At 36.8% G+C, this 15,833-nt stretch overlaps 1 protein-coding gene across 17 annotated transcripts in view; it reads right to left on the bottom strand.

Moving 5' to 3' along the window:
• Positions 1-15,833, bottom strand: part of Rapgef6 (Rap guanine nucleotide exchange factor (GEF) 6) — a 176,478-nt gene that overhangs the window by 71,199 nt on the left and 89,446 nt on the right. For all 17 annotated transcript variants that reach the window (XM_006532560.4, XM_006532563.4, XM_030245697.1 and 14 more), the window contains 4 exons: positions 8,025-8,202; positions 5,636-5,772; positions 2,069-2,227; positions 1,351-1,503 (listed from right to left, as the gene is read on the bottom strand). In XM_006532560.4, the coding sequence (XP_006532623.1) occupies positions 1,351-1,503; positions 2,069-2,227; positions 5,636-5,772; positions 8,025-8,202 (627 nt within the window). The remainder of the gene's footprint in view (positions 1-1,350; positions 1,504-2,068; positions 2,228-5,635; positions 5,773-8,024; positions 8,203-15,833) is intronic.

Raw genomic sequence — 15,833 nt, 5'->3', positions numbered from 1 at the left:
AAGGGGCCGATGCAACTTAGAGCTGTCTGTATTATTCTTGAAACTTCTTATTGTTCATGTGTACATGGGTATGTGTGGGCCAAAGGTCAATTTTGGATATCTTACTCAAATATTCTCCACTATGTTTTAAGACAGAGTCTCAGCCCAAACCCCTAACTCATGAATTCAGCTGGCTGGCTGGTCACCTCTGCTTCCCCACTGCTCCAATTACAGGCACACATCAATGTGCCCAGATTTTTTTTTTATATGAGTTCTGACAGACTCAGGTCCCTATATTTGCATTTGTCTGATAAGCCCTAACTAAACTGAGCCATCTCCCTACTTTATTTCTTAAACTTTTCTATAAGTTTTAAATTATTAAAATACAGGGGTCTTTGCCAAAGACAAAATGATAATATGAATTAGTCTATGTATTCTATTTATGTTTTCCTTTCTTTTCTCTTTTTTTGGGGGTGGGGGGGACAATTTCATATAGCTGAGTATGGCCTTGAACTTGCTTTATACAGCTGAAGCTACTCTTGGACTCAGGATTCTCTTGCTTCTATCTTAGTGTGGGAATGATTCAGGTGTGTAACCACCATACCCAGCCATACTCACCTTTTCTGCACACAAAACTTATACTAAGAGACAGTTCTAAGAATTCAATTCCCAGGAAAAAACTGACATGGCATCACTTGTATTTCCTCTCTATGCTATTAAGTTGTCCATCTGCCAATTAATAATGACATATTTTGCAAATAAGGCTAGCTTAAAAAGAGAAACGTGTATTTTAGTTTCAATTATACTTGACTTACTTTATATCTAGGGGGTCTTCATAGAGACTGGAATGACAAAGAATATTGGAGATACAGAGAAGGAAATACAGAGATTGCTGTGTTGAGTGTAATAATACTAAAACTCCAGATTTTCCTCACTCAGTCATAACTTCACTTCCTGTATCTCTTCCGTTTTCAATTTAAAGAAAGGTTCAGAGAAGCCACAGCTCATTTCAAGCTAACAAGAGCTCTGCACCTTCACTGTGGACTCTGTGTGTTTGTGGCTAGTCTTTAAATTTCCTTTTCCTGTCTCCCCACTAAAATTGCTTGCTTTCTTCTTGCTAACACCCACTATCAAGGTCTTACATATGTAAAAAAATAAGATTTGATCAGTATAATCTAAAATAATATTATATCAATTTGGATACTAAATGGCAATAATTACCCCTTATCATTCAGATGTGTAAGAAACAATTAGACATCAACAAGCTAGTGAAGAATTTTACATTACTCATAAAAGTGGTCTAAAGCCTATTTTTAAAGCAAGATGAAAGATCTGAATGCAGTTTCTAGAACAAAAAGTAAAAACACCCACCTTGATTACAATGTGTCCTTTCCTGGTTCCGCTCCGGTCTAGCTCACGGTGCTCATGTACCATGACAATCTCTCCCTCTTCCTCAACTTTGTGAGTATTTTTTTCCACATGATTTAAAATTCTCCAATAGTCTTGTTGAGCTATGCAGACAAACTGTCCAAGAATAACATGGGGACAGTTAAGGAACCTATAGTACATAAACACATCACTATGCACCAAGGCAGAGCACAACGGCAAGAAATCAAGCGGCATAAGCTCTTTCTCATTCAATTTTGTTAACTCTAAACAAAAATCAAGGTAAACAATTCACACAGAGACCAAAGTGGAATCTTCTGAATTCTGCTCTAAAAGGAGAAGTGAACATCCACTTCTCTCAAACAGACACTATGCAAAGAAATCATGAAGCAGGAGTAAGTTAGAAACAAACAACTCACAAGTTCCTATTTCCTTCCTTTTTTGAAAACAGCCTGAACTGGATAATAAGAGTTTGAATGCTCAAACAAACCAACATTTATTTGAAACATTCTCTTAAAAATTTATACTTTGCTCAAGTCAACAAAATTTGAGAAAAATATAAAATCTACTTTCTCTTGTTAACTGCAGGCTATAGAAAATCCTAATTCTCAACTAATGCTGTTTAATTTTGAGCAAGAGAGAGAAAAGCAGCTCCGCCATTTTCATCACTAAGGAGAGAGAGCACCGAGCAGAGCAGGCGTACCTGACAATCATCGACTTTGGTCCTGACAGCTCCATGCATGTGCTGCTTATCCAGCGTGGGGACAATCCCAAAACTATTTCCCATGAAGAGATTTTCTATTTTCCCATCTGGATGACTAATTTCTACAGTGCCATTTAAAATGACATACCATGAGTCAAGCTATAGAGGAAAAGAAAGGTGTTATAATCTTTTTAAAAGGATAGTTATAAGTTAACTTTGAACAACAATAAAAAAAAAAACATGTAAAATGAGACCTGGCTCTATTATTCAGTAATTATTCAACAATATCCTATGTCTTGTCTATACAAAACTACTGGTTTCTTTCACTTTCTTCTTTTAGTCACCAAAGGAATTTCATAATCGGCCACTTTCTCTAAGGCAAAATACTGTAGTGTTTAAGAGAATAATTCTTACTTTAAAGACAATTTATTTTATGTGCATGAGTATATGTATATGCACAATATGTGTGCCCTAGGTCTCCAGATAAGTGCTTCATACTCCCAAAAACTGGACTTACAGACAATTGAGAGGTGTTCCCTATCTCCGATAAGAAGACCCAGGGCTCTCAACTGCTAAGCCATCTATTAGGAGCACAAATTCCTAAAATCCAGGCCCTGCCACTGAGCAGCACAGTGATTTTCACCAAGTTATATAATGTCCCCAGGCCTCAGTTTATTCCTAAACAATTGTTTTTGTTTTTTTAAAAGTAATACAGAACTCCTAAAGGAGATGGCCAACTTAATAAAGACCAAATACTTAGAACAGTGTCCAACATATAATCGTTCTAATGATAAAAACTAGCAAAGCCTGAATTTTAATACACAGCTAACAAATTCTCTCTCTATATATATATATATTATGTTATAAATTTGTGCTAATAATAAAAACAATTCTTCATTTATATGAAATCGTGAGGGAGATTTATTTTTGGTGTGTGCTGAAACATGTTGCTACAATGTTTGTGTGAAGGCTGAAGGATAAAAAGTAGGAATTGTTTCTCTCCTGCTATGTGAGTACCATGAATTGAAAGAGAGGTTAGGCTTAGTGGCAAGTTCCTTTACCCACAGAGCCATATTGGTGGCCGGGGAGATGACATGTATGCATGTACACATTTCTAATTTTAAAGATTTATTTTAGTTTATGTGTATGAATGCTTTACCTCTATGGATTTAAGTGTATCATGTGTATGACTGTTGGATCCCCTGAAACTGCCACCTATTCAGCCCAAAGCTGTATTATTGTTTTTTAAGATTTATTTGTTTTTATATACACTGGTGTTTTGCCCACATTTGGGTCTATGTGAGGGTGTCAGGTCCCCTGGAACTGGAGTTACAGACAGCTGTAAGCTGCCATGTAGGTGCTGGGAATTGAACCCAGGTACTCAAGAAGTACAGTAGATGCTCTTGACTGGTGAGCCATCTCTCCAGCCCCCACAGCTGTATTTTTAAAAGTCTTCTGTGTATTAGTGAAAGATCATTTATTCTTTAATAGCCATTCCTCCACATTAGATTAAACTTTCAACATTTCTGATGCATCCTGAGTAGTAACTAGGTAACAAAAAGACCTTTATAAAGTCCTTTTTTTGTTACTGATTATAAGAATACAGTAGGATTTATAGATAGAATTTATAGATTATATAAACTACAGAGAATGGGGCTGTGTGTTTTCCCAACCACCATATTCCTGCTTACAGAAATATCTGGTAGGAAGTTGACAGATGATACATTTTTTTGTTAATGTGTTTGGTTTTTTGAGACAAGTTCTCTATGTAGTTATGGGTATCCTGGAACTTGCTAAAATAGTCCAGGCTAGCCTCTAACACATAGAGAACTATTTGCTTGTTTTCCTTAGTACTGGGATTAAAGGTGTGCACCTTGTCCAACCAGACAATACATTTTTGCTAACGAGACTCAGGGAACATAAAAACTCGTAGAAAAGAAAAGCTCATTAAAATCCTACTGTCTAAACAGCTTTTATTTATTGGCTGCATTTGTATATTATTTTAAGCTTTTGAATATTGAGATTATTCTGCTTGAGTATATGTGTTTGTATATGTAGGTAGACAAGTGCGTGCATGTGGTGATAAGAGGCCAACCTCAGGTGCTGTCCAACTTGGTTTATTTTTGCTTGTGTACATGTGGCTGCAGGTACACATATGTATATATGTGAACATACTCATTTGGAGGCTAGAGGACAACCTTGGCTGTCTTTCTGCAGATACCATCTATGTGATTCTTTTAGAAAGGGTCTTGTTGGCCTTAGGCTTGCCAAACAGACTGGACTGGTTGACCAATGAGCCCCAGGGATCTTGCACGGAGCAAGATGCTAGGTTTACAGGTGCATGCCATCATGTCTAGCTTTTGTTGCAGCTTCTAGGGACCAAACTCGGGTCCTCACACTTGTTGGCAAATACTTTACCAACTCAGCTATCTCTCCAGTCCTTATCTTGTCTTTAAAGATTAAAAAAAACCCAACCTCATCTGTCTCCTCCAACTTCCTGGGGATGTGTATATTATTTACTGGATGTGCAAAACATTCAAATAAAGCTGGAGAAGACATCTGCCCCTGAAAGAATTTCTAGTAGTTAAAAAAAAATGTGAGCTTGCAGAGTACACAGCTCAGTGGGTCATCACTTGTCCAGTATGCTTGGACAAGTTTGGACAGTTTGGGTTTGAGTCCCCCGCAACACAAAGAACTACTAAGGATACACTACTCTTTTATCCCATGGTTATGTATTTATTTGGTTAGCTATTGCTTGTTTTTAAACCACAGTTTGGTATCCTCAGTTATTTCTATTATAAATATGTAATGAATATCTTTTGATATAACTCTTGAGTTTATTCCGTTCTAAGGAGAGACACTAGTAAGTAGAACAGATTAGAGACTGTGAATACAGAGAATTTCTAAATAAATTTCAGAAATGTTAAAAAAAAATGGTAAAACACTTCTCAGCAACCTTACAGTAGTGTTTCCCAGTCTCACTACAGCAGTGGTTCCTAACTTGTGGGTTGTGACCCTCTTACAGGGGTTGCCCGAGACCATCGGAAAACAGATATTTGCATTACAATTTGTACCAGTAGCAAAATTACAGTGACGAAGTATATATACTTCGTCAATGAGATAATTTTATGGTTGAGCATCACCACAAAATGAGGAACTGTATTAAAGGGTCACAGCATTAGAAAAATTGAGAGCCATCATGCTACAGCTTTATCATATCCACTAGGAGGCAGGCAACAGCATCAATACCTTGCCCTCATGCATACGCATACGGATACGTGTATGCACGCACGCACGCACGCACACAAATTGACAATGAAGAATTCTTTAAAAGAGTCTAATTAATTTTAGTATTAAAAGTGGTTCAATTATTGATTGAATCCTGATTTTACATAAAGTCTAGCACCAGGAAAACAGCAATTTAAAAAGAGTAAAGCAATAACCACAACAAGACAACCTCTTCAAAAATTAATCACCCCAACCAAGTATTCACGCAAAATAATTTAAACCAAAAAGCTTGAATTTATACAAGCTTAGAGAAATTAATTTAATAATCTGCTGACCTACCTCTTGCCCATCTTCAAGAATAACAGCCCCAGCCTGCTCTACTACTTCAAAAACCATGACGGAGCAGAGTTCTCTCCTTACAGACATGGTCATGTTCGCAAAGGCAGGCAGCTGGTGCATGAACTCAAGTAACTGTTCTGTAAGAAAACACAAATCCCAGTATAAAGATCAATGATGCTTACTTTAACATACAAATTTTGTTAATTCAGTATTCAACTTGTTAATCAACGTAGGACCTGACACCCATATCTGACCTCCATAGCATTGCACACATATGATGCACAGATGTATATGCAGGCAATAGAGCTATCAAATAAAAATATTTTATAAAAACCCAGTTAATTTAGTAGGTTATATGTGTACACATATAAATTTATAAACTGTATGTATATTTACCGTCGCATATATATACTGGTATATTGAAAGATATCATTCAAAACACCCAGAGAAACAGGAAACCACAAAGGTTCAAACAAAGCTGTAGCATCTATCTGATTTGCCTAGCTGGAGATGTCACTTGATTGGTGGTGCAACTTAGTGCTGTACTTTGATCTAACAGATTTGCAAAAACCCTTTTGTCTATTACTTTTAGGCTAGAATTTTCTTTTTCTTAATTCTACTGGTAACATCAGTCAGTAAGTTAGGGATAACTAAAGTGATGTATAGCTCAAGATTTGTTAAATCAACTAGTTAACTAGTTTTACTAAAAATTTACTATTTTTACTAAATGTTTATGGGTTTGAGGCTATTTTTTGATTAAAAACACATTAAGTAATAAAGATAAAAATAAGAGAAATATACACACACATCTGCAATAAGATAAACGAACTTCAATAAAAATAGCTATACAAAGAAGGTATATACTCATAGGTATTTGGAATTCATAAAATGTAGTGTCTGTGCGGTTGTTTACAGCACAAGTCTAAACAGTGGTTATTTAACAATATTCTATCTTTATAATGGCAGACAATATATAAAAATATACTGGCCATTGCTAATAAAAGTTAAAATTTTCACTAACATTGACTTCTAATATGAACAGCAATAAGATAATAAAAAATCCAAGATAAAATCGTAAATGGGGGCTGGTGAGATGGCTCAGTGGGTAAGAGCACCCGACTACTCTTCAAAGGTTCCGAGTTCAAATCCCAGCAACCACATGGTGGCTCACAACCATCCGTAACGAGATCTGACTCCCTCTTCTGGAGTGTCTGAAGACAGCTACAGTGTACTTACATATAATAAATAAATCTTAAAAAAAAATATCGTAATTGAACAGTAGCAATATGTAACTGACTCAAAGTAAACTTAGTTCCTTAACCATCTTTAGATTCAATTTTTCAATTAAAAACATATTATCTAACTGTAAGAAATTAAGAAATACACAAAAAGCTTTATAATTTTAATGAGGGTAACATTAATGAGGGTGGCACAAATGAGGGTAAATGAAATATATTTGAAATTGATTTAAAAATTACTTCAGCCGGGCGGTGGTGGCGCGCGACGCCTTTGATCTCAGCACTTGGGAGGCAGAGACAGGCAGATTTCTGAGTTCGAGGCCAGCCTGGTCTACAAAGTGAGTTCCAGGATAGCCAGGGCTATACAGAGAAACTCTGTCTCGAAAAACCAAATAAATAAATAAATAAATAAATAAATAAATAAATAAATAAATAAATAACTTCATGGACTTGAGGTACTACTCTAGTGAGTCTTATGAACCTCAAGATAAAAATCAGTAAAATGAAATCAACATTTTTATTTTATAAACACTCACAGCAAGTCTCAACAATGGCTCTCAATGATCTGACATCTTGATGCCAATGTCCAGGCACAGTCTTCACAAATACTCTTTCAGGTTTGCACGGTGTAATGATTATGGCAGAAGGAATGATAGTCACAAAAGACACTAGGGCATCTATCTACCTTGCTCACCCTGGACTACCCACATCAGAGATCTATTGTTAAGTTGTTAGGGTGAATAAGCAGGCTACAAAGAAAACTCCATGCCATGGAACTGAGGTCTTGTACCAGAAGTCTCATGAGTCGTCATCTTGGACTTAAGATTTTCACACACTCCAGTGAAGACTTGGGTGACTGGAGTTTGCAGGTAAACTCTGACTAAGATTTAAGCTAATATTATCTAGCTAAGTTGTTCCTGAATTCCCAACGAACAAAGACTATGAAATAATAAATGTATATTGTGTTTAGAAGTTATGTTTTGGTACAATATGTTATGTGGCAACAGATTATTTTGTATATAGGGTTAAAAATGTTTATGTGAACAGAATTATTTCTTCTCTCTCTCTCCTCTCCCTCTCCCCCCACCCCTCTGTGTTAAGATGGTTTTTCTGTGGAGCTCTGGTTGGCCTCAAATGTATATATTTCTTACCAACATCATCATCAGTTTTGTCTGCGGGTTCCTTTTCAAGACACTCCCGAACAAGATCTCGACCCTGCAGTGGATCTGTTCTATCAATCTCTTCTTCCTCCTCCTCTTCATCCTCAGAATCAACAGGTCCTTCTGGAAGGCGTGTTAAATCTACATCTCCTACTTCACTCTCTGTAGCCTACAGAAAGAAATTTCAACCACAACTTTGGAAACTTATCAATGCTAGATATCGTAAGAACTAGGAAGCTTCAAAAACTACCATTCACAGAAGATGAAAATGTCTTTCCAAAAGTAAAAAACATTTAGAATACTTTTAATACTATGCTCCTGATCTATACTGTAAATGAAAAGGCATGAATATTAAGAGTTACTACAGTAAATAGTGAGTTGAGCACAGGAAATCCATAATTATAAAATAAGCAATCAAAATGAGTAGTAGTGGAGATTATGACAGCTTCATCTAAGGTCTTACATGCTTTCTGCCCTCTTTCATAGTCAGTTATTCTCTTATTAATCTCCTTTCCTGAGCCCAAAGATTCAGGGAACATCACAGAAGAGAAGGCAGTAAGAGCCTGAAGATGGGGACAAGTGCTCTGAAATACTTCCTTTGTATATAACATGTTGTACTCATGAACTCATAGCAACTGTGGTTACCCACATAAGACCTATATAAGACCAAGGAAGTATAAAATATCCAGCATAATATGGCACTGTTATTTAGAAGTACTCTGGAATAAAATTAAGTCAGTATAAAAAAAACAAAACTCCATTATAGAGTTGCTCCCGAGGCCCCAGTCGTAGCTGAGGATCTATAAAGAAGGTGTAGAAAAGTCACTTTTCTATGAGGGGTAGACACTGGCAGGTTCCTTGTGCTGCAGTAGGATGTATAAATATGTGTGTATGTGACCATAAATACAAGTTTCAAAGAGTTAAAAATAGGAACAAAGCTAAAAATGAACAGGAAGAGGAGAGGCAGGGAAATGGGAAGGAGAACTCTTGAGTAAGAGAAGCAGAACCAGAAAGAGCAATGAAGCAACAGAAATACAACATACTGGGCAGAGAAAGAGTGCCAGCAACAGGATCACAGAGAAGAATGGAGAAAAAACAGGTAAGCCATAGGACACAAAACGACCTTAGAGACAGGCAGGAAAGAAAGCCGTATCTGCAATTACAGCCTCCCTGCTGTCAGAACTGCTTCCACATTTTCTCTGTGGGCCAGCATATTAATCTTCTGGCCTTTGTTAATTCACATTAGGGCTCAGATGACAACTTAGTCTTGCTTTATGCACAATTTATAGTGCCTTTGGATTCCTCTTTATTTTTAAGTAGTTAATAATCCAGAATGAATATACAATGAGCTCCTTTAAGACTAGAAAAGATGGTTTGTAACAGTCTGCTGCTATGGCCTGGACCATTATCCTCTTTTCCTTTTTGAGACAGGGTTTCATGTGGCCCAGATGGGCCTTGACCTGTAGCCAAGAAGGCCTTTAAACTTCTGATCTTCCTGCTGCCATTTAGGATTATAGGTATATGCTCCTATGCTCAGTTTATGAAGTGCTAAGGTTGAACCTAATGGTAACGGTAAGCACTCTACTAACTGGGCTACATACATCTTCCTCCCTTTTCAACAGTGCTAGGCATCAAATATAGGGCCACCCAAGGCTCCTTTAGCCAAGGCATATCCCCAGATCCTAAAACTTTTTAAAAAAGAGTTATTCATTTATTTATGAATATGAGTGGTGCTCTGTCTTCATGAACACCAGAAGAGGGAATCACATACCATTAAAAATGGCTGTGAGCTACCATGTAGGTGCTAGAAATTGGACTCAGGATTTCTGGAAGAGTAGTCAGTACTCTTAACCATTGCACTATCTCTCCAGCCCATAAAAATTATAACTATTTTCATTATATGTATATGAATGTTTTGGCTACATGTATTGTAAGTAAACTGCATGTGTGCCTGGTGTCCACAGAGGTCAGAAAAGGGCATCTAATTCCCTGCACTGGGGTTATTGATGGTTGTGAGCTGCTATATGGAGCTAGGAGCCAAAATCACAAGTGCTCTTACATGGAGCCATCTCTCCAACACCCTAAAAATTCTTAATAGAAAGAAATCTTAACTTCAAGATGATGGTGCTGGAAGGTGGAGCCTCTGAGCAGCTAAAACCTCACCAAGTTATTAGAATCCTCATGAATGGGTAGTGCCTCACGGGTAGTACTATACGAGGCCAGAGGAAGCCCATCCAACCTTTCTTCCATATGAGGAAATAGCTAGATGGTGCCATCTACAGATCAGAAAGAGATCTTTCACAGGATAGCAAATTTGTCATTACTGTAATTTGGAATTCCCAGCATCTAAAACCATGAAAAGTGAATTTCTACTGTTTGTGAGCTACCCAGTGCACGGCATTTTTTTTTGAAACAGCAGCTTGAATGGACTATGATAGTATCTCATATACAATATCCTATTCTGTAACCAACATGTACTTTAAAGCAAAAAGAAGGATTCTCATTAACTGTAAAATGAACAGATGAATAAATTTAACTATATGTGGTGGCTCACGCTTACAATCCCAACATATGAAAGACTGAATCCCTGAGTTCTAGACCAGCCCAGAGTAACACTGGTGGTTGGCATGGTTAAGAGAGTAAATATGAAGACTCAAATGGAAGAGATGGACAATGGTCGACTAAAAGGAGCAGAATAATCACAGGATTAGAATGATAATATTAAGAGATGGTAGGAGACTCACTTTTGTAGGATAGTTAGCAAACTGAGCCCGCCCTAGGCAGATCATTAAAAAGATTATGATAAATAGGTTAAGCACAGGGGTCTAGTAGGACAAGGATTAAACCTCTCTTGGTTTTCCTTTCCTGTCACATGTACTTTGTACATATAATGCGGTGAGTACAAGCTGACTCTACGATGAGTTGGCCTTCACCAAATAAACCATCAGAGAATATCTCTTTCCTGTTTGCAACTAAACATGAAGCTACAGTAAAAGGTGCCACATGTTTAATGAAAATGTTATACAAACTTATAAAAACCACATTTAAAATTGAGGTTTAAGTGTTAAGCCAGCACTTCATATTTTCAATGCTTTTCCTTTCAGCATCATCATGTCCAGGTTCCCTTTTCAGGGACCATTCAGCTTTTAAGCTCATCTTGTCTTCTTGGTCAGAGGAGAATTTTGTGCAATGAAATCTTCCACAATTCTGCAGTCCAGGATAGCCCTGTCCATTTCTCTCCTCTGCCTTACAGACCAACATTTTAGTTAGCAGAGATATTTTGCCATTTACCTTGAAACCAATACTGGTATTTACTTCAAATATTATTCACCTTGAATTTTTTTCTAGATTACTTCTAAGTACCACAGTGCTTGACTCAGCAAAAGAAACAAGATCAGTAAAAACATAAACTCCCATCTGCATAAATTTATTCTGATAATAAATACACACAAAACACCAAAAACACAGCTAAGAAAAAGCATGCTGAGGGTCCAGCAGCATGTACTCTTGCCATGAAGCAGACTCTAAGTGCTGTAGGAAACTAATGGAATACAGAACCAGATGGCAGATGGTAGTGGGAAATGAAAGGCTTGAAATTCGTAGTTTGGTAAGAGCGAAGCACTGAAATTTCATTAATAGAATACTATTTAAGCCATCACATTCTTGCAATTTGTTTCAAGTAGGAGTTTAAATTAAATGGCACTGTATGTGGGTAGTGGGTAACTTAGCCTTGGACAAGGGCATAGATGGTGTCTTTTTGTATTTGTATTTTTCCTAGGATTAATACTACAGATTAAACCCCAGGACCTTGTTCATACCAGGCAAGCACTCCACTGTCAGATCACAAATTCTCTAGCTGCCTTTTTCTTCCAGAAACGAGGCCACAGCTCGGAGCAGCTCAGCCTCTGGTCAGACCTGGTAAGGAAGCTCACTGTGCAGCTCTTCTACTTCTCCCAGCTACAAGCTGCATTTATGTGCTGCCTAGTGCCTGCCTTCAAGCTGCAGGATGAAGCTTGTCTACCCTGTTCATCAGAGAAGCTAAAAGAATCAGCGCCCCCACCCTTCCCCTTCTCTCTGGATTTCAAGTGCAGGTTCTCTCGCATCCCTCCTCACTTTCGGGAACCCAGTCATGCTCTACAGCACGGGAGTTATAGCTGATTACAGCTTTGCTCAGGATCTGAAGAAATGCCCTCCTCTTCCCTGCAGGCTCTATAATGCTTCCTATGGTCTGATATTTTTTTTTTTCTTGTCTAATGTTCTTTCATTTTAAGGCTTGATAATGCCTCCTTTATACACCATGGTCATGGGGGTGGGAATCCTTCCTCTCTCCAGATCATAGCCCTTTCTGAAGGAAAATTTTGTGCCAGCTCCTTTTTGCAAATCTACATTTTTAAGTAACATCTATCACCGAGTGACACCCCTACTGAACAGATGATATTCCTAACAGAAAATTGAAAGACCGGTGGCTAAAGAACATTTAGCAGAACAAAGCTAATTGGGGAAGGGGTGGGGGGAAGCAGCAGCTCTAATAGAGATATGGTACCAAAGTCTGGTAACATGGTAACATGAGTTGAAAGTTAAGGGATTCTTACAAGTCTGTTTCTTTTCCACACAGATGGGGGAATGAATGGCTTTGTGCCTTAGATTACTTAAGAGTGAGTTAAGACAAATGCCTAGAGACAGCACTATAGTTAAGAGCATACATATATTACTCTTCCAGAGGACTTGAATTTGGTTCCTGGCACCTAAGTTGCTTGGAACAACCAGTAAGTCAAGATCAAGGGGATCTAATGTAATGCCCATTTCTGGCTTCCAGGAGCACTACACTCAAGTATACAACCCATACATAGAGACACATTTTGTGTTCTAAACAAATCAAAAAATTTTTTAAAAAGACAAATGTATTTGTTCAAGAGCTATTGCTTTACAATTGTCCAGCTGTTAAATAAGACTAAAGTTAATAGAAAAAAGGATCTAGAAAGAAGCACTTCATATTCTCCTGTACATTCTTGAAAGACATGTAAACACTCTAAGAACATTCTAGCATTTTAATGGATACATTGAGTTAAAATTTAAGATAATCTGATAAAAAACATTCACTTTGGAACCTTACTTGTAATCTTCTTTTTAAACAGTGGAAAATGTTTTTGTTTCTTTAAGCCCAAAGGCTTTTGTTTTTAAACCAAAAAAAAAAAAAAAAAAAAATCAAAAGGCAGCAGTGCCTAAGAGTATGTAGCCTCATACTTGGCTACACAGTGCTTCTAGTATAGTACTAACCCCAACTCTCCAAAGTAAAATACTTGCATCATTTCACAATACTTTGCTTGTATAGTTAAGTGCTCAGTGTTCACACTTGAAATCCTTCAAAAGCTGGAATACTTACAACCACGTAATTTAACAGTTGTTGGTTCAGTTATCAGCAATATTCATATCTAACAAAATAGTATATTCATAGTTTTAACAAGTATCTCTCTAATGGTAGTCCTGGCTCCAGTACTAATGTTTAACCTTTCTTACCTCTGTTTTATTCCCTGAGCTCTTTTATATACACACTCGCAGGCATGCACACGCATGTACACACACACACACAATTTTTTCTAAATATTTCTTATGCTACACATGGCTTCTTATTAAAAATCTTAAAATTTTTTGAGGTCTACTTTATTATTCTGTTCTAATTTATCTCTTAGTAGATGTTCCTTTAATTGTTCCACACACATTTTAAAATTATTGTTTAAGTTTATTCCATTTAAGGCATAGCATATAAGAATACCCCTCTACTTTTACCTTTTTTTGGCCTGATTTGCTTTGTTTTATGGAATGTCACATACATTAATCATCAACTTGATGTAATCTAGAATTATTTGGGAAGTGTTTCAATGAGGGACTATCTATATCAGGTTGACCTATGAGAATGTCTACAGAGGGCTATCTTGATTCTGCTGAGAAGACCCGACCAGAATTCTAGACTGTGTTAAGGGTAGAGAAAGAAGTCCAGCACACACGTGCATCCGTTAACTCACTGTTCTTTGCTCTTGACTAGAGATGAATTTAGACTAGCTGTTTCAAGTTCCTGCTGCATTGACTTCCCCACAATGCTGTGCTGCAAAACTGGAATTGTGAGCAAACATACCCTTTCCTCTAAGCTGCTTTTGTCAAGATAAAATGTTTCTGTTTCTAGGCAATTGCCTTAAAAGTTAGTGGAGTAAGGGTCTGATAATTTCTACCTTAACTAGCCTCTCTTAAAAGATCTTTATCTTATACTTCTGCATTTTGGGTTTAGCATTACCACAATTTTCTTCTGCTTTAAATTTTTGAGTAACTGTTTTGTTTCTAGAATTTCAATGTCTGTATCTTTTTACTTGTTTATTCTGTAAATTTACTAAAACTTACCACTGTCTTATTGAGTAATTTATAAATTTCAAAGCACCCTCCCCCCCTTTTGTTATAGAGATTCTATTTAACACAACATTTTGGAGATGCAAAACAGTAAAGGTAGAACACAGATTGGTTTTTGTAAGGACAGGGATCAGGAGAGGAAATGAATACAAACAAGCTTAAAATGCTTTCAGACCCTAAGCTAATTTCTCATATTAAAGAGGATAAATTTTGTTATATGTAAACAATCACTAATATCCATGAAACATAGGCACATGATTAGTGATATAGGAAGCTGAACTGATGGCATGGAACTGAATTATAAAGTATGTTCTTCAATACTCTGTAATATGGTTAGTCAGCAAGATGTCTACCTATATTTCGACTAATTATAAAGAAAATAGCTACAAGGCAACAAAACTGCAGACTGCTATTGATATATGGAAGTCTGCAAGAAGGGTAGTCACATAGAGGGACATGACCTTGCAATACAAGACTTCCAACTAACACTAGTAGGCAAGGAAGCTATAATCAGTGCTGGATCTCAGGCACTCTTCCAGCATCTTGAAAGAGATACCAGTTGTATACAACCCATCTTTGAGTACACAGCAAAGCACTGACTTGAATGACATATTATTTAATATGTTCATTATCCCTGCATTCTTTCTGTTACAACTATTAGGGCTTTGCTTCTTGCCTAAAAAAGGTATTCATATCTATCTTAGAAATAGAATATCCCAGTGAAATCAGGTGCCTACATTTTGTCAGAAACATATCTTTGCTTACTGTTTCTCTTAGCAAAGCACACATTCCCAAGTATTCTGAGAGAAAAGTACAGCTACAACACTCCTCTTGATTGTTTTAGAATTAGCCTTCTTCAGTATTCCTTTGTGAACAACACAGAAGCAGAGAATGTACTTCCTTTTTGAGAGGCAAAATATACTAACCCCACCAATTACTAAAGATATGGAGTAGGTAACTAAGAGTTACTGTACTGTTTTGACTTTCTTTGTTAAATTCCTTACAGTATTTCTACAGAAGAGAAAGGATAAATTCTTTGGTTATAAATATTGTAAAAAAGGCAAACAGGAAGTTTTGCATGCGCGCGCGCGTGTGTGTGTGTGTATGCATGCATTAAAGTATGACATCAGAACTGAGATGGGCTGTAAATCTAAACTAAGTATGAAAAAAATCTAAACAAAGTATGTGCAACAAAACTCAGCACAATATTGAAATATTACTTAAATGCCAAAATAATATTTAAGTATACCATAAATAAAACATATCACCAAAGTTGATTTTATGTTTCCTTTTAGATGACTATTGAAAAGCTTAAATTAGACATGTAGCTTACATTAAATATCTACTAGTCATCCCAGTAACACAAAATGTATCTGTCTTAGTGTTTCTATTCCTGCACAA

This window comes from Mus musculus, chromosome 11 (genome assembly GCF_000001635.26).
Source record: "Mus musculus strain C57BL/6J chromosome 11, GRCm38.p6 C57BL/6J".
NCBI lineage: Eukaryota > Metazoa > Chordata > Mammalia > Rodentia > Muridae > Mus > Mus musculus.
The sequence above is the reverse complement of the archived record's forward strand: the minus strand, read 5'-3'. Positions and strand labels throughout refer to the sequence as shown.